Source organism: Ovis aries, chromosome 2 (genome assembly GCF_016772045.2).
Source record: "Ovis aries strain OAR_USU_Benz2616 breed Rambouillet chromosome 2, ARS-UI_Ramb_v3.0, whole genome shotgun sequence".
Taxonomy (NCBI): domain Eukaryota; kingdom Metazoa; phylum Chordata; class Mammalia; order Artiodactyla; family Bovidae; genus Ovis; species Ovis aries.
The window spans coordinates 170,107,355-170,132,574 of NC_056055.1; the positions used below are offsets into that span (position 1 = coordinate 170,107,355).

Sequence of the window (25,220 nt, forward strand, 5' to 3'; positions counted from 1 at the left end):
AAAAGACTGACATGATCAATCTGTATGTAAAGCATAATGAGATTTCTGAATTTGAATTTTAGTAGTCAGAACAGGATATAATAGCATTATGCAACAATTGTACATACGTTCTGGCAATTTATTATTTCTAGTAAGAAATGCTAGATACATGATAGCAAGCACTATAAAGTAGGTCAATGCTTGAAAAATGCAAATAACTTTAACTATCCATGTTAGATTTTACCATTAAAGAGCTGAACGTTCCTGAGCAAAACAAATTATTCATCTGATCTACCAGGTTTTGATAAGTGAATATGAGATACCATGCTTGGCATATTCCCCATTATGAAAAAGAAATTGTTCAGAATAAATATAATCCCTTATTCATTAATACTCATACCTTTTTCTCAAAAAGTTGATTAGAACCATTTTTCCTGAAAAGCTTTAACAAAATATTCAATTAAGTTTTCTTTAATAGGTTTCAGTTTTTAATTGAAGTCCTAGCTATAAATCTCCTAGGCAATATATGGGTCTGTGTGTACATCTCACACACATACACATGTGCATAGATAAATTTATAAGTATTCCTATGTAACTGTGGGCTTCCCTGGTGCTTCAGCAGTAAAGAATCCTCCTGCCAATGCATGAGACACAGGTTTGATCCCTGGGTTGGGAAGATCCCCTAGAAGGAAAGGGCAGACCTCTTCAGTATTCCTGTCTAGGAAATACTATGGGCAGAAGGGCCTACAGGGCTACTGTCCATGGGGTTGCAAAGAGTCAGACATGACTTAGCGACTAAACAACAACAACAATGTACCCAAACATAAGTGTGTGTACATAAATTTTAGCAAAAACTTTAAAGTTTTGTTTTAGGACATTTGGGTAGTGGTGGTGGCTCAGATGGTAAAGCGTCTGTCTACAATGCGGGAGACCTGGGTTCAATCCCTGGGTTGGGAAGATACCTTGGAGAAGGAAATGACAATCCGCTCCAGGACTATTGCCTGGAAAATCCCATGGACAGAGGAGCCTGGTAGGCTACAGTCCATGGGGTGGCAAAGAGTTGGACACGACTGAGCGACTTCACGTTCACATTCAAAAATTGATAGTTTTTTTTTTTCCTTTCTTCAGTACTATAAATTTACGTGCATGCATGCTAAGTCACTTCAGTTGTGTCTGACTCTTTACAACCCCATGGACTACAGGCCACCAGGCTCCCTCTGTTCATGGGATTCTCCAGGCAAGAATACTGGAGTGAGTTGTCATGCCCCACTCCAGGTGATCATCCCAACCCAGGGGTCTCTTATGTCTCCAGCATTGTCAGGCAGGTTGTTTACCACTAACACCACCTGGGAAGCCCATTATAAATTTAAGACACCACTAAAATCTAAACTGAAACTAAATTGAAATATAATTGCTTAGCTAGAATACTTTTAAAACCATCAGAGTTTATTCAAATCAGTCAACAACTAAAACAATTTATTATGATTACCTTGGAAGAGATCTGAAGCTATCAGCTATTATGTTACTGCCATTGTGTGGCTTGATTGTTGTTGACTAACAAGACAGGCACTCAATAATACATACTGATTAGAATTAATGGTTCTAAAATAGTTGTGATCAATTGGCAAAATTTTACTGAACATAAATCTTTTGTGACCATATAAAACATAAAATTATGAAATTAATAATACTAAGTTATTGATCAGATTGCATACCACCTTAAGGTGACCAGCCAAGTTGTATTCATTCATATTCAAAGCATTTTTGGGGCTTCCCAGGTGGCTCTAGTGGTTAAGGACCTGCCTGCCAATGCAGGAGAACTAAGAGACACAGGTTCTATCCCTGGGTCAGGAAGATACCCTGGAGAATGGCATGGCAACCCACTCAAGTATTATTGTCCAGAGAATTCCATAGACAGAGGAGCCTGGTGGGCTATAGTCCATAGAGCTGCAAAGAGTTGGCCATGTCTGAAGCATGCATGCAAAGCATCATTAGAGAGTTTTGTTTGTTAGGTCTGGTGATGGGTTCTTGAAATATGATAAGAATCTTGTCTTCATGAAGTTTATATTCTGTGGAACAAAGACAAAATCAACTAAACTAACATATAAATGCTGCTGCTAAGTCACTTCAGTTGTGTCTGACTCTGTATGACCCCATAGATGGAAGCCCACCAGTCTTGCCCGTCCCTGAGAGAGCTTCTCCAGGCAAGAACTCTGGAGTGGGTTGCCATTTCCTTCTCCAATGCATGAACATGAAAAGTGAAAGTGAAGTTGCTGGAGTGGGTTGCCATTTCCTTCTCCAATGCATGAAAGTGAAAAGTGAAAGTGAAGTTGCTCTGTAGTGTCTGACTCTTAGCAACCCCATGGACTGTAGCCTACCAGGCTCCTCCATCCATGGGATTTTCCAGGCAAGAGTACTGGAGTGTGTTGCCATTGCCTTCTCCAAACACATAAATAAATACAAAAAAAATCCAATTTTTGAAAGGTGTATTGAGGGAAGTAAAAATGGACTTGGAGATAAAAACTTGAATGATATAGGTTTGAGTAAGATGATTAATAAAGGCACATTTGAAGAGAGGAGATTTGAGCTAAGACTTAGGAAATGAGAAGGAAGTAATGCCATCTTACTTATATCTAAGACAACTCTTGTTTTTTATGTGGATAATGGATTTGGTGGGAGAAAAGACTATAATAGAAGGAGGCCACATAGAAGGGCTATGCTCCCACAGAAATGGTGGTATGTTGCTCTATCATAGTTTCAATGAAGTGAAAGGTGGTGAGTAGAATCTTAAAGAAAAAAAGTGTTTGCAAATGGAATGAATGTGAAAAATGAGGACAGAAAGGATTCCAGACTGACACCTGGTTTCCTGGATTATATAATTTGAAGGATCCTGAAAATGGACTGCAAGGAGGTCCAACCAGTCCATCCTAAAGGAGATCAGTCCTGGGTGTTCATTGGAAGGACTGATGCTAAAGCTGAAACTCCAATACTTTGGCCACCTCATGTGAAGAGTTGACTCATTGGAAAAGACCCTGATGCTGGTAGGGATTGGGGGCAGGAGAGGGGGATGACAGAGGATGAGATGGCTGGATGGCATCACAGACTTGATGGACATGAGTTTAAGTAGACTCTGGGAGTTGGTGATGGACAGGAAAGCCTGGTGTGCTGTGACTCATGGGGTCACAAAGAGTCGGACATGACTGAGCGACTGAGCTGAACTGAACTGAACTGAAAATGGAAAAGTGTGGGTTTGGTTTTAGTTATGCTAAGTTCAGTAAGAGATCCAATGAGAATGTCAGGTTTGCAGTAATGTAGTCAAAGCTGTCTCCTAGATCTCTGGACTGGAATTGCATTAAGGAATAGAAAAATTGAGGGGATATCTAAAACCATCAAACCAGGTTAGATTACCAAGGGAAATTAAGAAGGAACTGGAACCAAGCTCTGAGACTAGATTAAAATGATGGCAAGGACCAGCCAGTGCATTAGGATAAAACAAGAGAATGTAGAATCACAGAAACTAAGAGAGAAAAAAAAAAAAAGTGTTTTGAAAAGGAAGTTTTGGTTATATTTCTAGCATACTGCTGAAAGATCAAGTAAAGGAAAACAAAGCAGTGTTCAAAAAATCTGAAAACAGAAATTCATTAAGGATCTTGAAAAATGTTTTGAGTCATGGAAGGAGAGGCATCGTCAGAGAGCATTCAGTAGTTCTACATCAGTGGTTCTCCACCAGCAATGATCTTTCACCCCAGAGGACATTTGGTAATGTCTGAAGACATTTCTGATTCTCAGCGTTGAGGACTGCTGCTGGCATCAAGTGAGTAGAGGCCAGGGAGGATGCCTAACACCCTACAAGGAATAAAATAGTTCCTCACAGCAAGGAATTATTCTGACCAAAACACCAATAGTGCCAGAGTTGAGAAATCTTTTTCTGCATAGTAACAGTAAGAGTCTGTCCAGTTAACCTTTAAGTAGCTCTTTTTGTTTATTACTTCATTTGATGTAATAATAACTAGTACAAAATAGTTCTGAGATGAATCAACAGTATAATTATTCTTTTATTGTTCTCTCCTTTTCCTCGCCTCTCAGCATCTTTGGCCAGATCCTTTTCTCCTTTCCTTTTAGTATTGGAATGCCCAGGCTCTGACCATGATCCTCTTCTTTCTATCTTCCTCACTTCCTAATAGAGTTCATGGTTTAACAGAAAATCACATGCTAAAAATTGCCTAATTGATATCAGGCTCTATCTACCTGCTTATTTTTCCTTTTGGATGTTAAAACAAACAAACAAACAAACAAACAAACTCCCCAGAATAGCATGCATGCCTAAAAATAAACTTCTCATATGATCCACAAAATCTGCTTCCCCAGTGTCATTTAATGGCAACTCAGTTTTCCGGGTGCTCAAAGTGAAAATCTTAGAGGCATTGCTGGCCCCTCTGCTTCTTTCATAACTCCATAGTCAGACAATATTATTGAATGCACCTTCAAAGTATGTCTAGGAGCTGATTACCATAATATCAGCTTGACTGCAAGGATATAGTTTTGAACCACTTTCACCTTTCTTCTGAATGAATGCAATAACCTCCTAATTGATCTCTTTGCTATCCTTATGACTCACAAAACAATAACCAGAATGCTCTGTATAAAGCATAAATCACATCACATCTTCAATCAAAAATGTTCAATGGTTTTCCATTGAAAAGACTGAAATTCTCCCAACAACTCTTAAGGATTTAAAAGATCTGGTCTCCTGTTACTTCTCTGATTATCTTCCACTACTTTCCCCTTTACTCACTCTTCTCCAGGGAAGCTCTGCTATTTCTCAAACCCATCACTACCTACTAAAGTAAGGCCTTTCCTAAAATGGTCTTTTGCCCTAAAATGCCTTTCAGCCAGATATCCTACATGATTCAGTTCCTAAACTCCTCCAAATCTTTGTTTAAATGTCATCTGAATGCATAACTTACTGATAATTGCAATCTATTACCCCATTCCCATCCTGGGATCCTCAATGCCCTGCTCTTTTGCATTTCCATAGTACTTTTCTACTGCCACATAATTTATTCATTTATTATATTTATAACCTATTATCTGTCTCACCTCACTATAAATAAATATCCAGAAGCAGTGGCAGTTTTCTTTTTTCCTATTCTACTACTATAACACTAGCACTTAGAACAAGACCAGTTATAAAGTAGATACACTTTTAAAATTAGAAGCAATAAATTAATTGAAAATCTTGGGGATACATGGCAATAGCATATCAATCTTGAAACTTATCCTTTACAAGTTATGCTTCTCATCCTTGGTATTCAATTAATCACAAGGTTAAATATTTTTACCTCCATATATGTATCATTTTTATCCACTTTTGTTTCATTAAAGCCTAGATTAAAATTTCACAATCTTTCCTCTGGAGTCCATTGAATAAACCTCATCTGAGTTTCTGGTCGGAGAAGGCAATGGCATCCCACTCCAGCACTCTTGCCTGGAAAATCCCATGGACGGAGGAGCCTGGTGGGCCACAGTCCATGGGGTCGCTAAGAGTCGGACATGACTGAGCGACTTCACTTTCACTTTTCACTTTCATGCGTTGGAGAAGGAAATGGCAACCCACTCCAGTGTTCTTGCCTGGAGAATCCCAGGGACGGGGGAGCCTCATGGGCTGCCGTCTATGGGGTCGCACAGAGTCGGACACGACTGAAGCGACTTAGCGGCAGCAGCAGAGTTTCTGGTATCCCCTTGGTCCCCAGTGCCAAGCCATTCATTATAGCACAGACAAAATAATCTTATAATATAACCTCAGCATCTTATCTCCCTCCTTAAATCTTTCCATTGAAAAATCATAGTCTTACAAACCTCTCCATGATGTTTAGCCTCATCTCCCAACATACCCCTTCCACCTTCTCCCATAAGAGTATGAATATACCCTCAAAAACACATTTTTCCAGCCATAAATAGATTATGTTTCACTTACAATAATGCAACTTAACTTTACAGTCTTTCTTGTTGTTCAGTCCGAAAGTTGTGTCCAAGTCTTTGCGACCCCATGAACTCAGCACGCCAGGCTTCCTGGTCCTTCACTATCTCTGACAGTTTGCTCAAACTCATGTCCACTAAGTCACTGATGCTATCCAGTTCTCTTATCCTTTGTTGCTCTCTTCTCCTCTTGGCTTCAGTCTTTCTCAGCATCAGGGTCTTTTCTAATGAGTCAGCTCCACCTGTAAGGTGGCCAAAGGGTTGGGGTTTTAGCTTCAGCATCAGTCTTTCTAGTGAAAATTCAGGGTTAATTTCCTTTAGGATTGACTTGCAATCAAGGAACTCTGAAGAGTCTTCTCTAGCACCACAATTGAAAAATATCAATTCTTTGGTTCTCAGCCTTTATTATGGTCCAACTCTCACATCCATACATGACTACTGGAAAAGCCATAGCTTTGACTAGATGGATCTTTGCTGGCAAAACAATGTCTACTTTTTAATATGCTATCTAGGTTTGTCATAGTTTTCCTTCCAAGGAGCGAGCATCTTCTAATTCCATGGCTGCATTTACTGTCTGCTGAGATTTTGGAGCCCAAGAAAATAAAATATGTCACTCTTTTCCCCATTCTATTTGCCATGAAGTGATGGGACCAGATGCCATCCATGATCTTCATTTTTTGAATGTTCAGTTTTAAGCCAGCTTTTTCAACCTCCACTTTCACCTTCATCAAGAGGCTCTTTAGTTCCTCTTTACTCTCTGCCGCTAGAGTGCTATCATCTGCATATCTGAGCTTGTTGATATTGCTCCCAATAGTCTTGATTCCAGCTTGAACTTCAGCTAGCCTGGCATTTCACAAGATGTACTCTGCATATAGGTTAAATAATCATGGTGACAATATTCAGCCTTGTTGTACTCCTTTCCCAATTTTGAACAGTCTGTTATTCCATGTCTGATTATAACTGTTGTTTCTTGACCTGCATACAGGTTTCTCAGGAGACAGATAAGGTGGACTGTTATTCCCATCAGTTCAGTTCAGTTCAGTTCAGTTCAGCCTTCTTCACAGTCCAACTCTCACATCCATACATGACTACTGGAAAAACCATAGCCTTGACTAGATGGACCTTAGTCAGCAAAGTAATGTCTCTGCTTTTGAATATGCTATCTAGGTTGGCCATAACTTTTCTTCCAAGAAGTAAGCGTCTTTTAATTTCATGGCTGCAATCACCATCTGCAGTGATTTTGGAGCCCCCCCCCCCCACAAAATAAAGTCTGACACTGTTTCCACTGTTTCTCCATCTATTTCCCATGGAGTGATGGGGTTGGATGCCATGATCTTCGTTTTCTGAATGTTGAGCTTTAAGCCAACTTTTTCACTCTCCTCTTTTACTTTCATCAAGAGGCTTTTTAGTTCTTCTTCACTTTCTGCCATAAGGGTGGTGTCATCTGCATATCTGAGGTTATTGATATTTCTCCCAGCAATCTTGATTCCAGCTTGTGCTTCTTCCAGGCTAGCATTTCTCATGATGTACTCTGCATAGAAGTTAAATAAGCAGGGTGACAATAGACAGCCTTGATGTACTCCTTTTCCTATTTGAAACCAGTCTGTTGTTCCATGTCCAGTTATAACTGTTGCTCCCTGACCTGCATACAGATTTCTCAAGAGGCAGGTTAGGTGGTCTGGTATTCCCATCTCTTTCAGAATTTTCCACAGTTTATTGTGATTAAGTGCTAAACCTACCATTTTGTAGCCTGTTCTTTCAGATAGCTCTAATTTTCATCTCAGCTGTTGTGCTTATTTAAATTGTAACCATCAGGAAAAAGAAATTAACTATCAGAAGGCACCTTGTCTTCTTAATTTCAGGTTACTCACATAGGGAGATGATGTCAAAATTGCCCCCATAAGTGCCAACAAATTTTTTGCTTACTGACTAATGCATAAAATTCATACTTAGCATTAAATGCATCCCTGGTGGCTCAGACGGTAAAGCAGCGTCTGTCTGCAACGCAGGAGACCTGAGTTTGATTCGTGGGTTGGGAAGATCCCCTGGAGAAGGAAATGGAAGCCCACTCCAGTATTCTTGCCTGGAAAATCCCATGGACAGAGGAGCCTGATAGGCCACTGTCCATGGGGTTGCAAAGAGTTGGACACGACTGAGCGACTTCACTTCACTTCAAGGCTTATACAGAATGGTAATGTTTTAAACACTTTTACAGGTCATCTGATCCAAAGCCTTTATTTTTATATGCCATATAATTTATGGGCTTCCCAGGTGACTCAGATAGCAAAGAATCTACCTGCAATGCAGGAGACTCAGGTTCAATCCCTGGGTCAGAAAGTTTCCCTGGAGAAGGAAATGGCAACCCACCCCATTGTTCTTGCCTGGAGAATTGTATGGACAGAGGAGCCTGGTGGGGTACAGTCCATGGGGTCACAAAGAGTCAGATATGACTGAATTACTAACACCTTCAATTTCACTTTCCTCATTTATGGAGAAACTAGGACTAGTTCTTAAACCAACTTTCTGATTCCAAATATGTTGTTTTCTAGGTTCCATGATATCTTTTGTTTAGCTGGTAGTTCAATTGAAAGTTTTGACTCAGTTTTGTTATTTATGGTTGGTAGGTGGTAGATCACAACAAGTAAGTTTAAAGAACACTGAGTATGTTTTGAAAATGATACATCACATACAATATTCACCCTGATATCCAAAGACAGATTTGTTACTTTCTGGATACTGCCTGAGAATTATGTAATTTTATTTGGTTTCCTTTTCCTATAACAGAGCTTATGCCAGGTTGATGTAGTCCTAGTGTAGACCCTTGTGGCTCAGCTGGTAAAGAATCTGCCTACAATGTGGGAGACCTGGGTTCGATCCCTGGGTTGGGAAGATCCCCTGGAGAAGGGAAAAGCTACCCACTTCAGTATTCTGTCCTGGAGAATTCCATGGACTGTATAGTCCATCGGTTTGCAAACAATCGGACACGACTGAGCAATTTTCACTTACATTTTCACTTTAGTGTAGATAAATGCTACAAATTGTAGCAAAATTATTAAAATTGAAACAGTCTTTACAATTAAGCCTTATAAATATTCAGATTGAAATGATCTTTTCTTAAGAATAGATTGCTGATAGAAGCAGAAGTTTCATCTCTGAAATGATTTAAGAATTCATACATATTCTAGCTCTTAAATATAACATTTTGGGGTTTTGGAGGGAGGGTTTCTCCATTGTTGTATGAACTTGATTGAAATAACAATTATCTAAGTATTGTAGACTATTACTAAGCTGTGGAATTTAGTAATGTTCAGAATTTTTGTAGTCCTTACTTTATTATTGGGCTTCCCTGGTAGCTCAGCTGGTAAGAATATGCCTGCAATGCAGGAGGACCTGGTTCAATTCCTGGGTCAGGAAGATCCCTTGGAGAAGGGATAGGCTATCCACTCCAGTATTCTTGGGCATCCCTGGTGGCTCAGATGGTAAAGAATCTACCGGCAATGTGTTATTGACTAATTTATGAGAATTTAATCTGATTCACATTTTGTGAACCAAAAATGTAAATAATCTTAGCATTACACATGGATACCCCCATCCCCATCCCACCACATGCATGAGTTCCTTACAGTGTTGTTATATTTGTGTTTTACTAGCATTGCATCAGGGGACAATTAACTTTATCAAAATGAACTAAATTTTCTTGTATGTCCACAAAGGTGAAAGATCGGGAACAAATGGAATATGTGGCAACTTCAATCTATCCTTGTGTTAACTATATTCTCTCAAATTATATTGCTAACTATAGGAATTTTGTTTTAAAAAAGACAGTATTTCCACAGTTCAAATGTTTGAATTCTCCTTTCATAGGTTTTCCTCTTTCCTCGATTTAAAACAAATATCTTTAGTGACTTATATTTTTAGTTTACTGAAGCTGGCACTGTGACAGATACCTTACATTCTGCAGCTGTAAAGGATTAGTAGTTTAAAGCAGTAACCTCTAATTGTGTTACAATCAAGCTGCCAATTTTTTGGCAAGATTTAAGCATTTCATTCATTCAACTAATATATCTCTATAAAGAAGAATGCCTCAGGACTCAAAACTTTGGCTGTGTATTTAGAGAGCTTATTAGGAAAGAAATCATTTGTCTGGAGAAAGCCATCAAAATGTGTCTTCTAGTTTGTGCAAAAGATGAGAAATGCTTTTTGTTGTCTGGGTAACCACACGCCTCTGCAATCTCTTAAACACGACATATTGCATTAATGCCTCTAGTTCATTGGTCTATCTGTCTAGAGTGGGAGCCAAAGAGGCAAATTAGAGTTTCATATTCTCTTCATGCTTCCAATATGATGTGTTTGGTTGTTTTTCAGTCTCTTTCGAGACAAATAGCATAACCATCCTGTTCTTGTTATTCATTTCAGTCTCCAATATAGGCCAAGAACCTCAGTTTACTTTTCCTGTGTTTTCCCACTTTTTGTGTTTACCTGATTGATTTTGAACTTCTCCATAAGACCCACCAGCAATTTGCCTTCCACTCTCCAACCAGCGTTCATTCAATATGAGATTCCCTTTTAGATGACTAACACAATCCTCCCTATTGGGCTTCCCTGATGGGGAAGTTGGTAAAGAATCTGCCTGCAATGCAGGAGACCCCAGTTCAATTCCTGGGTCAGGAAGATCCCCTGGAGAAGGACTCCAGTATTGTTTGGTTTCCCTTGTGGCTCAGTTGGTAAAGAATCCATCCGCCTGCAATGTGGGAGACCTGGGTTCAATCCCTGGATTGGGAGGATCCCCTGAAGAAGGGAAAGGCTACCCACTCCAGCATTCTGGCCTGGAGAATTCCATGGACTGTATAGTCCATGGGGTCTCAAAGAGTCTGACACGACTGAGCAACTTTCACTTTCACTTTCAATGCAATCCTGGTCAAGCCATGAGCAATAGAAAAGGATTATTTATTTCTATAGAACTCACTATAAAGATGATTTCCTAATTCGGCCACAGTTTCACTAACAATAAGACCATCTTTTTTCTGTCTTCTTCTTGTTCATCTTTTGTTCAATCTTGCTCTTTTCAGTGTTGAGAATTACTGAGCATTCAGTATGTTACGAGTCATTAAGGATGAATACCTAGTAACATCTTCACCTGGTTGCCATAATTCCCTGAGAATCACCTTGTAACTGATGATTCATCTTGTCATTTTAGGTTGAATTTATTGGGTGTGACCATCCTTTACTCAATATTCTAACTACCTTAGTTGATACGGGAATGACATTAGAGATTCCTTGATCAAGGAACCAGAGAATTACTATATGGATTTAAATGGCTCTATAACTCATCAGTATCTCGTGTTCAGCATTTAAAAGTAACATTTATTCTAGTAATGTGACCTAAATTCTATATATCCTCTTGGAATTCACCATTAATAGAATTTTCACCAGCCAGCTTTTCTGAAAAGTATGACAAAATCAGACTTCTGAATGTTCCATGATCATTAGGAATTTGAGATTTTAACTGTTAGCAGAACAGGAATATAAATATAGAATGGAAAGATAACCAGCCCTTTTTTGAGCATGAGTGAAACAAAATGAAAATATTAAAATTAAAAGGTGGAACTTTGCATAAAATATGTCCTATTTAGCAAGGATAGCACTAGGACAGAAAAATCATATAGTATATTAACACTTTATAAAGGCAAATTTGGGCTTCCCTGTTGACTCAGTCAATAAAGAATCTGCCTGCAATGCAGGAGACTCAGATTCTATCCCTGGGTTGGGAAGATCCCCTGGAGAAGGAAATGACAAGCCACTCCAGCATTTGTGCCTGGGAAATCTCATGGACAGAGGATCCTCATGGTCTATAGTCCATGGAGTCTCAAGAATAGGACACAACTTAGCAACTAAACCACCAACCACCATCAAAGGCAAAATAGGGTATTCTTCTATGTTCATGCTAGACAAATGCATGGTAAAAGATTGCTCCAGTGGTGTTAAAAAAGATAAATATGCTCCAAGAGGCTTTAGACAGTTCATAATGGTTATTTTCTCCTATTGTCTCTCATGTTTATAGATTTAAGATTTACATTGACATGTCCATACCATTTGTTGATAAATTTACTTTTAAATACTGCCAAGTCAAAAACAGCAACTTCATTTAACTTAAATGATACTGAAACACTTGAAAATTATTTTGTGGTTCCGCTAGGATAAATCTTTATATTTTATCCATTTATAAATATTATTTGTATGGAATGTTTAGATTATGTTGCATTTCAGAGTACTTTTCATTTAACTTTAGGTAGCTATGAGATATTGCTGTGTAGATGGATAGTATTTACTATTAGAGCAGAGAAATAAGGTACTGTAATATTTCAAAAGTTTAGTTTTTAAATCAATCAGTGAAAAGACTAATAATAAAGGTCATTAGAAATTTCTAAAGGTTCTGTGCTTAATTTGAGCCATATTTTCCTTCCTTAAGATCTCAGTAATCACACAGCAGATGGTGACTTGCAATTCTTGTTTCTTGGCATCTCATGTTCTTTTTGAGAAGTTCAGTCTGTTTGCTTTTAACCCAAGCACAATTTAACAAAATGTGCTCGCTAGTAAAACACAGAAGAAACAGTCATCTGTTAAAAACCCACATTTCCACTTGTTACCAGGTCTTAACGATGCTTTTACGCATTGATGACATGTCTAGTTATAATCACCTTCAAATAGTTGTTTCTAGTCTTGATATAATACCCCTGAGAATTCCTTCTCACTTTTGGCTATGCACAATAAACCCGACCATGTCAAATTAATTATTACACTAGCTTCAGCTCAAAGTGATCAAGTTAATTGAAAGGCACAGAGCATACGTTATTTTCCTTGCTGTCTGTTCCCAATGAACTCTCTTACCTTTGTGTCACAATAATCCAGTAATATACTATTACACAGAAAATCCAAGCTAGCAGATTTAATATAAATGACAGATTTTGTAACTTTCCTCAAAAGACATTTTAATCTAGCATCTCTCTAAATGTGCCGATTTATATTAACATTCTTTTTCAATTTTAAATCAAATTATATATGGTAAGGATACAGAGCAGCTGGAACTTTATTAAATTGCTGAAAAGAGTGAATATTGGTAGAGATCCTTTGAAAGAAAATTCTAACCCTATCTATTCAAGCAAACATATGTATACCTTAAGCTTCAATAGTTCTCAGTTCAGTTCAGTTCAGTCTCTCAGTCGTGTCCTACTCTTTGCGACCCCATGAATCGCAGCACGCCAGGCCTCCCTGTCCATCACCAACTCCCGGAGTTCACTCAGATTCACATCCATTAAGTCAGTGATGCCATCCAGCCATCTCATCCTCTGTTGTCCCCTTCTCCTCCTGCCCCCAATCCCTCCCAGCATCAGAGTCTTTTCCAATGAGTCAACTCTTCGCATGAGGTGGCCAAAGTACTGGAGTTTCAGCTTTAGCATCATTCCTTCCAAAGAAATCCCAGGGTTGATCTCCTTCAGAATGGACTGGTTGGATCTCCTTACAGTCCAAGGGACTCTCAAGAGTCTTCTCCAACACCACAGTTCAAAAAAATCAATTCTTCAGTGCTCAGCTTTCTTCACAGTCCAACTCTCATATCCATATATGACTACTGGAAAAACCATAGCCTTGACTAGACGGACCTTAGTCGGCAAAGTAATGTCTCTGCTTTTGAATATGCTACCTAGGTTGGTCATAACTTTTCTTCCAAGGAGTAAGCGTCTTTTAATTTCATGGCTGCAGTCACCATCTGCAGTATTTCTTATTAAATTTTCAATAAAATGAGAGTTCATGTCCACCAAAAGATACATACAGGAATATTCATAATTTTTATTGTAATGGCCTAAAATTATTAACAAACAAAATAAATAATACCAGTACAAAGGTAAGCAAATTGATACATATTCATGAAATTAAATATTATCCAGAAATAAAAACAATTAGTAACGGACATACAGAACAATATGGATACAGGGACATGATGTTGAATCAAGATCAGGAATTGAAGAGTACGATGATGTTTATGTGGATTTGTTTAAACTAATCTATGACGTTAGACATTAGAATAATGCTTATTCTAAGAGAAATACTAACTGGTAGATATCATAAGTGAACCTTCTACAGTTCTGGAAATATTCTAACACTATGGTAGTTAAACAGAGGCAGTGATAGGTAAAATTCCAATGAACTGTATACTTAGGACTTGTGAAATTATATACCTATAAAAAGTAACAATAAAGTATGTTTAAAAATCTATATACTAATTAATACCTGATCATATTAATATGATTCCCAAATAATCTCAATATATAGATACAGAAAACTCCACCAATTTGCTTTTGGCAATACTGTGGTTTGTTGTTTTGTTTTCTTCTAGTGTCCTGAATTTAGAAGGCCCAGGGACATTGCAGTTGACTGGGTTGCTGGAAATATCTATTGGACTGACCATTCTCGAATGCACTGGTTCAGTTACTACACTACTCACTGGACCAGTCTGAGGTACTCTATCAACGTAGGGCAGCTGAGTGGCCCCAACTGTACCAGACTCTTAACAAATATGGCTGGAGAACCCTATGCCATTGCTGTAAATCCTAAAAGAGGGTAGGTTAATAACATAGTTATTGATGTTTCTTGATATGACTATCCATTTTTAGAGATTGTCCCACCTGTGTTCTATAGTGTTGTCTCTGGATGAGTGTTCAACATATAATAGAGTCACAAGACTTATGAAAATCCCTCTATGCCTTATATAAAAAAGAATGTCCTTTTCATACCAAATGGTGGTGAAAATTTTGTTTTTCTCTGAACAGTTGTATAAAATGTACTTTATACATTTAGCGTCTGAATATGTTATGTGTATGTTCAGATTAATGAAACTGATATGAAAAGTGTAACCACTATTGTTAATCTAAAACTGATTTTTTGAGATGTTACATATAATGTTTAACCATTTTAAGTGTAGAGTATTAGTGATTTTGGCTATTTCTGGTAATAAAAAATAAAAGCATATGTATAAACAAACTTTAAAAATTTAATACAAATATGTCCTTTATTTTACTTGATTTGTTTTTCTTTTTTATTATTTTATTTTTCATTTATAAGCAGTGGCCAAAAAGAAATAAAGAAATGTTAAATAAAACTCCTAATCATCCATAAAGTGGATCATTAAATCCTGTGTAAAAAGAAGCAATTGTTTACTTAATAGAATTATGCAGTGTGGTATCTTCTAAGTGAGAAAATTATTTCTGTTTGAGAAAAAAGTTACTTTATCATAAAAGAAAACATATTGATGTATCAACCATGGTAAAATGAATTCTGTCACAATAAGAAGATTGTTTCAAGTGTTAGAGATATTCTTCTTCTAAAGAAATTTTCAAAATTGAGCTTTGGGAATCAAGTGAACTACAGTTTATCCTGTTAAACAGTAACTCTCAAATTTTAGTGGGAAATACGGGCTTCCCTCATAGCTCAGTTGGTAAAGAATCTGCCTGCAATGCAGGAGACCTGGGTTCGATTCCTGGATCAGGAAGATCCCCTGGGGAAGGAAATGGCAACCCACTCTAGTATTCTTGCCTGGAAAATTCCATGGATAGAGGAGCCTGGTGGGCTACAGTCCATGGGATTGCAAAGAATCGGACACAACTGAGAGCCTAACACTAGTGTGAGTGAGCGAGGGAAAGTCACTCAGTCGTGTCCGAATTTGCGACCCCATGGACTACACTGTGCCTGGAATTCTCCAGGCCAGAATACTGGAGTGAGTAGCCTTTCCCTTCTCCAGGGGATCTTCCCAACCCAGGGACTGAACCCAGGTCTCCCGATTCTTTACCAGCTGTGCTATCAGGGACTAGTGTATGACTATTTAAAAACCTTGATTCCTATGGCCATCTCTTGGAGGTCTCTACGCTGTACATTTAGAGTTAGTCCCTTTATCAGGGACTCTAAGGTGATTCAAATGCACAGGATCTTTTCAGACCTTGTTTGGGGCTGTGCCAGCACTGTCACCAGGCTAATCAACTTGACCTATCTCTCCAGGATGATGTACTGGACTGTTGTCGGGGACCACTCCCACATAGAAGAGGCGGCCATGGATGGTACTCTGAGAAGAATTTTAGTACAAAAGAATTTACAGAGACCTACAGGTATGATATGTTTCCCACACTGTCTAAAATATGAAATAGCAGGGTGAGACAAATTGAGACAGTAGCATTAATATTTACACATTCAGTTCAGTCAGTTCAGTTCAGTCGCTCAGTCGTGTCCGACTCTTCAACCCCATGAATCGCAGCACACCAGGCCTCCCTGTCCATCACCAACTCCTGGAGTTCACTCAGACTCGCGTCCATCGAGTCAGGGATGCCATCCAGCCATCTCATCCTCTGTTGTCCCCTTCTCCTCCTGCCCCCAATCCCTCCCAGCATCAGAGTCTTTTCCAATGAGTCAACTCTTCGCATGAGGTGTCCAAAGTACTGGAGTTTCAGCTTTAGCATCATTCCTTCCAAAGAAATCCCGGGGTTGATCTCCTTCAGAATGGCCTGGTTGGATCTCCTTGCAGTCCAAGGGACTCTCAAGAGTCTTCTCCAACACCACAGTTCAAAAGCATCAGTTCTTCAGTGCTCAGCCTTCTTCAAGTCCAACTCTCACATCCATACATGACTACTGGAAAAACCATAGCCTTGACTAGACAGACCTTAGTCGGCAAAGTAATGTCTCTGCGTTTGAATATGCTATCTAGGTTGGTCTTAACTTTTCTTCCAAGGAGTAAGTGTCTTTTAATTTCATGGCTGCAATCACCATCTGCAGTGATTTTGGAGCCCCCAAAAGCAAAGTCTGACACTGTTTCCACTGTTTCCCCATCTATTTCCCATGGAGTGATGGGACCGGATGCCATGATCTTCGTTTTCTGAATGTTGAGCTTTAAGCCAACTTTTTCACTCTCCTCTTTTACTTTCATCAAGAGGCTTTTTAGTTCTTCTTCACTTTCTGCCATAAGGGTGGTGTCATCTACATATCTGAGATTATTGATATTTCTCCCAGCAATCTTGATTCCAGCTTGTGTTTCTTCTAGTCCAGCGTTTCTCATGATGTACTCTGCATAGAAGTTAAATAAGCAGGGTGACAATATCTAGCCTTGACGTACTCCATTTCCTATTTGAAACCAGTCTGTTGTTCCATGTCCAGTTCTAACTGTTGCTTCCTGACCTGCATACAGATTTCTCAAGAGGCAGGTCAGGTGGTCTGGTATTCCCATCTCTTTCAGAATTTTCCACAGTTTATTGTGATCCACACAGTCAAAGGCTTTGGCGTAGTCAATACAGCAGAAATAGATGTTTTTCTGGAACTCTCCTGCTTTTTCCATGATCCAGCAGATGTTGGCAATTTGATCTCTGGTTACCCTGCCTTTTCTAAAACCAGCTTGAACATCAGGAAGTTCATGGTTCACATATTGCTGAAGCTGGACTTGGAGGATTTTGAACATTACATTTCTAGCAATTGTGTGGTAGTTTGAGCATTCTTTGGCATTGCCTTTCTTTGGGATTGGAATGAAAACTGACCTTTTCCAGTCCTGTGGCCACTGTTGAGTTTTCCAAATTTGCTGGCATATTGAGTGCAGCACTTTCACAGCATCATCTTTCAGGATTTGAAATAGCTCTACTGGAATTCCATCACCTCCACTAGCTTTGTTCATAGTGATGCTTTCTAAGGCCCACTTGACTTCACATTCCAAGATGTCTGGCTCTAGATGAGTGATCACACCATCGTGATTATCCAGGTCGTGAAGATCCTTTTTGTACAGTTCTGTGTATTCTTGCCATCTCTTCTTAATATCTTCTGTTTCTGTTAGGTCCATACCATTTCTGTCCTTTATCGAGCCCATCTTTGCATGAAATGGTCCCTTGGTATCTCTAATTTTCTTGAAGAGATCTCTAGTCTTTCCCATTCCGTTGTTTTCCTCTATTTCTTTGCATTTATACATTACCGTGTGTAAAATAGATAACTAGTGGGAAGCTGCTGTATAGTACAGGGAGCTCAGCTCGGTGCTCTGTGATGACCAAGAGTGCTGGGATGGGAGAGGTGGAAGGGGTAATCAAGAAGGAGGGAATATGTGTATATATATAGCTGATTCACTTTGTTGTACAACAGAAAGTAACAAAACATTGTAAAGTAATTATACTCCAATAATATAAAATAATGTGAAATAGTAAGTTAAATATAATAATGTTGCCATGCTTTCTGGTTCCATTTGGCAATGTAGTCATTTTTGAAAGCAGACAAAATAATTTATAGCGTGACTTTATAAGTCATTAACATTTCATGTCATAGTTTCCCAACTTGAAACTCAGGTTCTTATCATACTGTTGGTGATATTATGGGGATGTTATTTGAAAATTACCTAAGTTATAAGGCTATTAGGATTTCACCTGCATGAAATTTTCATAGTTTGTAGCACTGTGTTAGGATGTTTTTACAGCTATATGTTAATGACATTGGGAGAGATGATTACCTGCTAGAGGGTGAGAGACTAAATGGACAGAAAGGTGGTAATATCCAAATAATTTTTGTGAAAGAAAGGTATGAAAGACATTCACAGCTTCTTTCTATCTAGCTTAAATCTCCTTTCCAGCATGTCATCTAAACCACCAGTCCACACTCTCTGTACTTCCCAGACTGCTTCAGAACTCAGCTTTTTTTCTGCGTTCCTGTTCTTTCTCCCACGCCATTTTCCTCTCAGATCCCTTCTTCTACAGTACCCTTCCAACTTCTATGCACTTAGCTGAATCTTACCAATCAGTTTTGCTCTTTTTTTCTAATGTTTTTGGCCTCGTGGCATATGGAAGCTTGGTTCCCCGCTGTGCTGTGCTCAGTCACTAAATTGCATGAGACTCTTTGTGACACCGTGGACTGTAGCACAGCAGACTTCTCTGCCCATGGAATTTTCCTGGCAAGAATACTGGAGTGGGTAGCCATTTCCTTCTCCAGAGGATCTTCCCCAACCAGGGATCAAGCCTGTGTCTCTTATGTCTCCTGCATTGACAGGCTGATTCTTTACCACTGAGCCACCTGGGAAACCCCTTAGTTCTCTAACCAGGGATCAAACCCACAGCCCCTGCATTGGAAGCACCAAGTTCTAACCACCAGACCACGAGGGAAGTCTCTGAATTTTATCAGTCTTGTAAGGTCTAAATTTAGTCCTTCCTCAATAAAACATTTTCACAATGCAGAAGCCTCAGAGATTTTTGCTCCCTCCCCACTGTCAACCACTACGTCTGCATCAGAAGGACAGCATACATTTTCTATAGCACATGTTATTGAACAGTGAGGCTTTGCAGTCCTTTTCACTGTAGAAACTTTATATTTGGTATGTGTGTGTGTGTGTGTATATATATGTATATATATATATATATATATATACACATATATATATTTACTTTTAATGTACCTTCTGCCTTTTCCTCCAAATAGATTGTTTTTACCCTTACAGAAGGTAGGAACACTTGGGATTGAGTTCATTTATATAGATGTGCCTCTTGTCAATGATTTAACAAACACTAATTAAGGACTCAGCTGGTGCCAGAAATTTTTCCAAATGCTGAAGAAATAGTTCCTGCCCTTGTTAAGAGAATTCCGATTCTCATGAAACTGACTTTCCTATATTGGATAGAACATATAGGATACATCATGTCAGATGTATATTAAAACCATATAGGGTAAAAAAAAATGAGGGATGCCTAGTTATGAGAGGGTACTATTTTAGTTATGATTATCAGAGAAGTCATCTCTAGAAAGGTGATATTTGAGAAGATAACTGAATAAAGAGAGAGAGCAAGCTATGTGAATACATGAGGAAAGAGCGTTCCAAACAGAAAGAATCCAAGTCATGAGTTAGGAATGAATCTAGCACCTGAGGAAACCAGCACTGATGTTAGGACAGCGGGCCCTCCATATCCATGGTAGGCTGAATTTGCTGAAGCTGCTGAGTCCAAGGGTTGAGTGTAATACGCCATTTTATGTAAAAGACTTGAGCATCCGTGAGTTCTGGTACCCACAGAGGATCCTATAACCAATCCCCAATGGATACCATGGGATGATTGTATGCCTTGAAGCATATGAGCAACTGGAGATTGTGCATATGAGCTTATTCTCACGTGCTCATATTCTCATGAGCATGTGCTCCACATGAGCATATGGAGAATAGGATATGTGGGAATGACAAGCTGAACAGAGGCAGATCATCTAGGACCTGAAACACTCTGATAAGGATTAGATTCTGTTCTGGCTTTAAGGGGGGACATTTGAGGGTATTGAGGAAAGTGGCATAATCTGTTCAAACACAATTTTAGTTTTAAAGAACTTTTTTTACTTTTGACTAATTTTAGACTTATAGAAGATTCAGACAGTTGATTAAAAAAAAATTGTGTGATTTAACATCTTACATAGTCATAGTAAAGGTTTCCCTAATAGCTCACTTAGTGAAGAATCCACCTGCAATGCAGGAGATCCCAGTTTGATCCCTGGGTCGGAAGATTCGTTAGAGAAGGGATAGGCTACCCACCCCAGTATTCTTCGGTTTCCCTTGTGGCTCAGCTGGTAAAGAATCTGCCTGCAATGAGGGAGACCTGGGTTTGATCCCTGGGTTGGGAAGATCTCCTGGAGAAGGGAAAGGCTACCCACTCCAGTATTCTGGCCTGGAGACTGTATAGTCCATGGGGTCAGACACGACTGAGTGACTTTCACTTACTTTCACTTTCATAGTCATAGTATACATGGCATTATTTTCATTTTAAAGTATGACTCAGGAAGCTATTTCTAGAATTGCCAGTCTGAGATCCTTAGGAGGGAGCCTGAGACAGGGGTTTTTGGAAAGTTTGTTTATGAAGAGAATGCTATTCCCTGGTTATCATGTGTTGCACTTGTAGACATGGCCAACCTAAATCAATGAGATGGAGGGGTGTGTGTGTGTGTGTGTGTGTGTGTGTGTGTGTGTGTGTGTGCGCGCGCGTGCACGCGCTCCTTCTGCTCTTTGTAGCCACATGGAGTGTAGCACACCATGCTCCTCTGTCCATGGAATCGTTCTGGCAAAAATACTGGAGTAGGGTGCCATTTCCTAATCCAGGGAATCTTCCTGACCCAGGAATCAAACCCACGTCTCTTGCATCTCCTGCATTGGCAGGCATATTTTTCACAACCAGCACCACCTGGGAAATCCTCAGATGAAGCTATCTCAGAGATTACTGTAAATTTTAGTTCTGCAGCTCAAAGCAGAACTAGAAACTTAGTTTGGGGAATTAGCAACAGAAAGTTGATAATTTAAACTGGATGGAGTTGTTAAGATGAATGAGGGAGGGTGAAACAAAGAAACTTCCTAGAGCAGAAAGGGCAGAAATGTGTGAGATGGTTATGTTTAGAAGAGTTAAAGTCAAAAGTGCAGACAACAGAGGTGTTTGAGCAATAGGAGCAAAGCAACAGAATTCAGTGTCACAGTAGTTGACAGAAGAGTTTCAAAAGGAAGATGATATACCCAATTGGACATAGCATAGTGCCTTACACAGAATAAATACAGAGTAGTAGAAAGAGTCTTAGCCTTGAATTTATATAGGCTTGTGTTAAAACTGAGCAAACTGTATAAACTTTTGAACACTGAAGTCCTCACTTGTAAATTGCATATGATAATATTTACCTTATGGAGAATTGATATAATTCATTTAAATCAGATATTAAAACCAACGTAAATTAATTGGTATAATTTCTTGAATATCTAAGAGGCTAAGAATAACTATAGGACTAATAAGCCATGTATTAATACTAAAACCTTACATTTTTATCTTATATAATGTTCACCATAACCCCCTCCTCCAGGGGATCTTCCAACCCAGGGATTGAACCCAGGTCTCCCACATTGCAGGTGGATTCTTTACTGTTTGAGCCACCAGGGAAGCCCATAATTCCCTAATAGCAACTTAAAAATATTATCCATGTTTATAAATATCATTTAGTATACTGTGTTGACTAGTTTTCTCATTTTATATGTTCAAATTCTAAAAGATTTTAAAAAAATCCATAAGCTATATGTAAAATCTATTGCTTTATCTATTGCCCACCTGCTTATTGAATTTCTTAATATTGGAAATGCTAGTCTTGTATTATTAGGGAGGATTTTATTCCATCAAGGAGAAATATCTCTCACTATTATCTTTTCATCTCTCTTAAATTTATAGTGATTAATAACTCTTCAGTAATGTGAGCCAAATGTTACTGATATACAAATAAATAAAAAATAATATCAGAAGACTTTTAGGAAATTATAGATAATTTAGATTTCAGAGAAAGCAATGGCAACCCACTCCAGTACTCTTGCCTGGAAAATCCCATAGGCGGAGGAGCCTGGTAGGCTGCAGTCCATGGGGTCGCTAAGAGTTGGACACAACTGAGAGACTTCACTTTCATGCATTGGAGAAGGAAATGGCAACCCATTCCAGTGTTCTTGCCTGGAGAATCCCAGGAATGGGGGAGCCTGGTGGGCTGCTGTCTATGGGGTCGCACAGAGTTGGACACGACTGAAGCGACTTAGCAGCAGCAGCAGCAAATAGCATGTTACTAAAAAGAAACAAGGGAAAGTTGGTTATTGTTCGGCATCTGTAGTATATATATATATATAATATATTATATACATTATATTAATATGCTAGAGAAAATGTGCACTTATGCAAATATATTTTATAAGATGTCCTTCCATACAAATACATTAATTGCTTATGGTTTCTTAGAAACATCTTAGATTTATGTATACCTATATTATTTCTTTTCTTAGTGTGTGTTTATAAATATTTGCCGTGACTCCAAAGTTATGAAACTGAAATGAGTAACTATAATAATATCTCTTTTTCTCTCCAAGTGTAATATTTTATTATTTACATCTAGGGTTTAGAGAAAACACTATTTTTCCTTTACACAAACATGAAGACTATGTGCACTAGGATTCAGTGCATTTGGTTATGCTCTGTACCTCAATAGAGTGTAAGTGATACTAGTATCATAAACAGCAATAGGAGTAGATATAAACCTCTCTGTCCCTTTATGTAACTCCTGTGCATTCAAAGGTTAGAACTGTACTATCTGATCATATAGTTAGCACACCACCCAGGTAGCCCTGTGTTTGTTCACCATCAGCACTGCCATTGTGTACTTTACAAAATCAAAAGGATAGCTCAATTCTCTGGGCATCAAAAGCACTGCTTATCTCCATACTTGGTTCTCAATCACCTACTGCTTTAATGATATATAATCATTGACTCTTTAATGCTTTAATGTATAATCTATATGCCCAACAAGATCATAAACAGCTTAAACCAACACCATTATGAATATTCTTGATATATCCCCTATGATTAGTATATGAATATTACCTATAATCAGTATATGTTCAGTTACTGAGTCTTGTCCAAATCTTTGCGACTCCATGGATTGCAGCATGTCAGACTTCCCTGTCCATCACCAACTCCCAGAGCTTACTCAAACTCATATCCATCAAATTGATGATGCCATCCAATGATCTCATCCTCTGTCATCCCCTTCTTCTCCCACCTTCAATCTTTCCCAACATCAGGGTCTTTTCTAATGAGTCAGTTCTTCAAATCAAGTGGCTAAAGTGCTGGAGTTTCAGCTTCAGCATCAGTCCGTCCAATGAATATTCAGCACTGATTTCCTTTAGGATTGACTGGTTGGATCTCTTTGCAGTCCAAGGGACTCTCAAAAGTCTTTTCAAGCACCACAGTTCAAAAGCATCAAATCTTTGGCGCTCAACTTTCTTTATAGTCCAACTTTCACATCCATACACGACTATTGGAAAACCATAGCTTTGACTAGACGGACTTTTGTTGGCAAAGTAAAATCTCTGCTTTTTAACATGCTGTCTAGGTTGGTCATAGCTTTTTTTCCAAGGAGCAAGCATCTTTTAATTTCATGGCTGAAGTCCCCATTCACAGTGATTTTGGAGCTTCAAAAAATAAAGTCTCTCATTGTTTCCACTGTTTCCCCATCTATTTGTCATGAAGTGATGGGACTGGATGCCATGATCTTTGTTTTCTGAATGTTGAGTTTTAAGCCAACTTTTTCACTCTCCTCTTCCACTTTCATCAAGAGGCTTTTTTGTTCTTCACTTTCTGCCATAAGGGTGGTGTCATCTGCATATCTGAGGTTATGATATTTCTCCCAGCAATCTTGATTCCAGCTTGTGCTTCATTCGGCCCAGCATTTCTCATGATGTACTCTGCATATAAGTTAAATAAGCAGGGTGACAGTATATAGCCTTGACGTACTCCTTTTCCTATTTGGAACCAGTCTCTTGTTCCATGTCCAGATTTAACTGTTGCTTTTTGACCTGTGTGCAGATTTCAGGAGGCAGAGTAGGTGGTCAGGTTTTCCCATCTCTTGAAGAATTTTCCACAATTTGTTGTGATCCACACAGTCAAAGGCTTTGGCATAGTCAATAAATCAGAAGTAGATGTCTTTCTGAAACTCTCTTGCTTTTGTGATGATTCAACGGATGTTGGCAATTTGATCTCTGGTTCCTCTGCCTTTTCTAAATCTAGCTTGAATATCTGGAAGCTCATGGTTCACATACTGTTGAAACCTGGCTTGGAGATTTTTTGAGTATTAATTTGCTAGTGTGTGAGATGACAATTGAGTGGTAGTTTGAGCATTCTTTAGCATTGCCTTTCTTTGGGACTGGAGTAAAACCTACGTTCTTCAGTCCTGTGGCCACTGCTGAGTTTTCCAAATTCGCTGGCTTATTGAGTGCAGCACTTTCACAGCATCATCTTTTAAGATTTGAAATAGCTCAGTTGGAATTCCATCACCTCCACTAGCTTTGTAGTGATGCTTTCTAAGACCTGCTTGACTTCACATTACAGGATGTCTGGCTCTAGGTGAGTAATCACACCATCGTGGTTATCTGGAGGTAAGTCATGAAGATCTTATTAGTTTAGTTCTTTGTATTCTTGCCACCCTTTCTCAATATCTTCTGCTTCTGTTAGGTCCATAAAATTTCTGTCCTTTATTGTGTCCATCTTTGCATGACAAGTTCCCTTGGTATCTCTAATTTTCTTGAAGAGATCTCTAGTCTTTCCCATTCTAATATTTCCCTCTATTTCTTTGCATTGATCACTGAGGAAGGCTTTCTTATCTCTCCTTGCTATTCTTTGGAACTCTGCAGTCAAATGGGTATATCTATCTTTTTTCTCTTTTGCTCT

General features: G+C 38.8%; 1 protein-coding gene across 1 annotated transcript in view; it reads left to right on the forward strand.

The window, feature by feature from the left end:
* LRP1B (LDL receptor related protein 1B) overlaps nt 1-25,220 on the forward strand; it is a 2,196,232-nt gene that overhangs the window by 2,034,916 nt on the left and 136,096 nt on the right. Inside the window, exons 78-79 of the mRNA XM_060411151.1 lie at nt 14,351-14,574; nt 16,006-16,112. Coding sequence (XP_060267134.1) covers nt 14,351-14,574; nt 16,006-16,112 — 331 coding nt within the window. The remainder of the gene's footprint in view (nt 1-14,350; nt 14,575-16,005; nt 16,113-25,220) is intronic.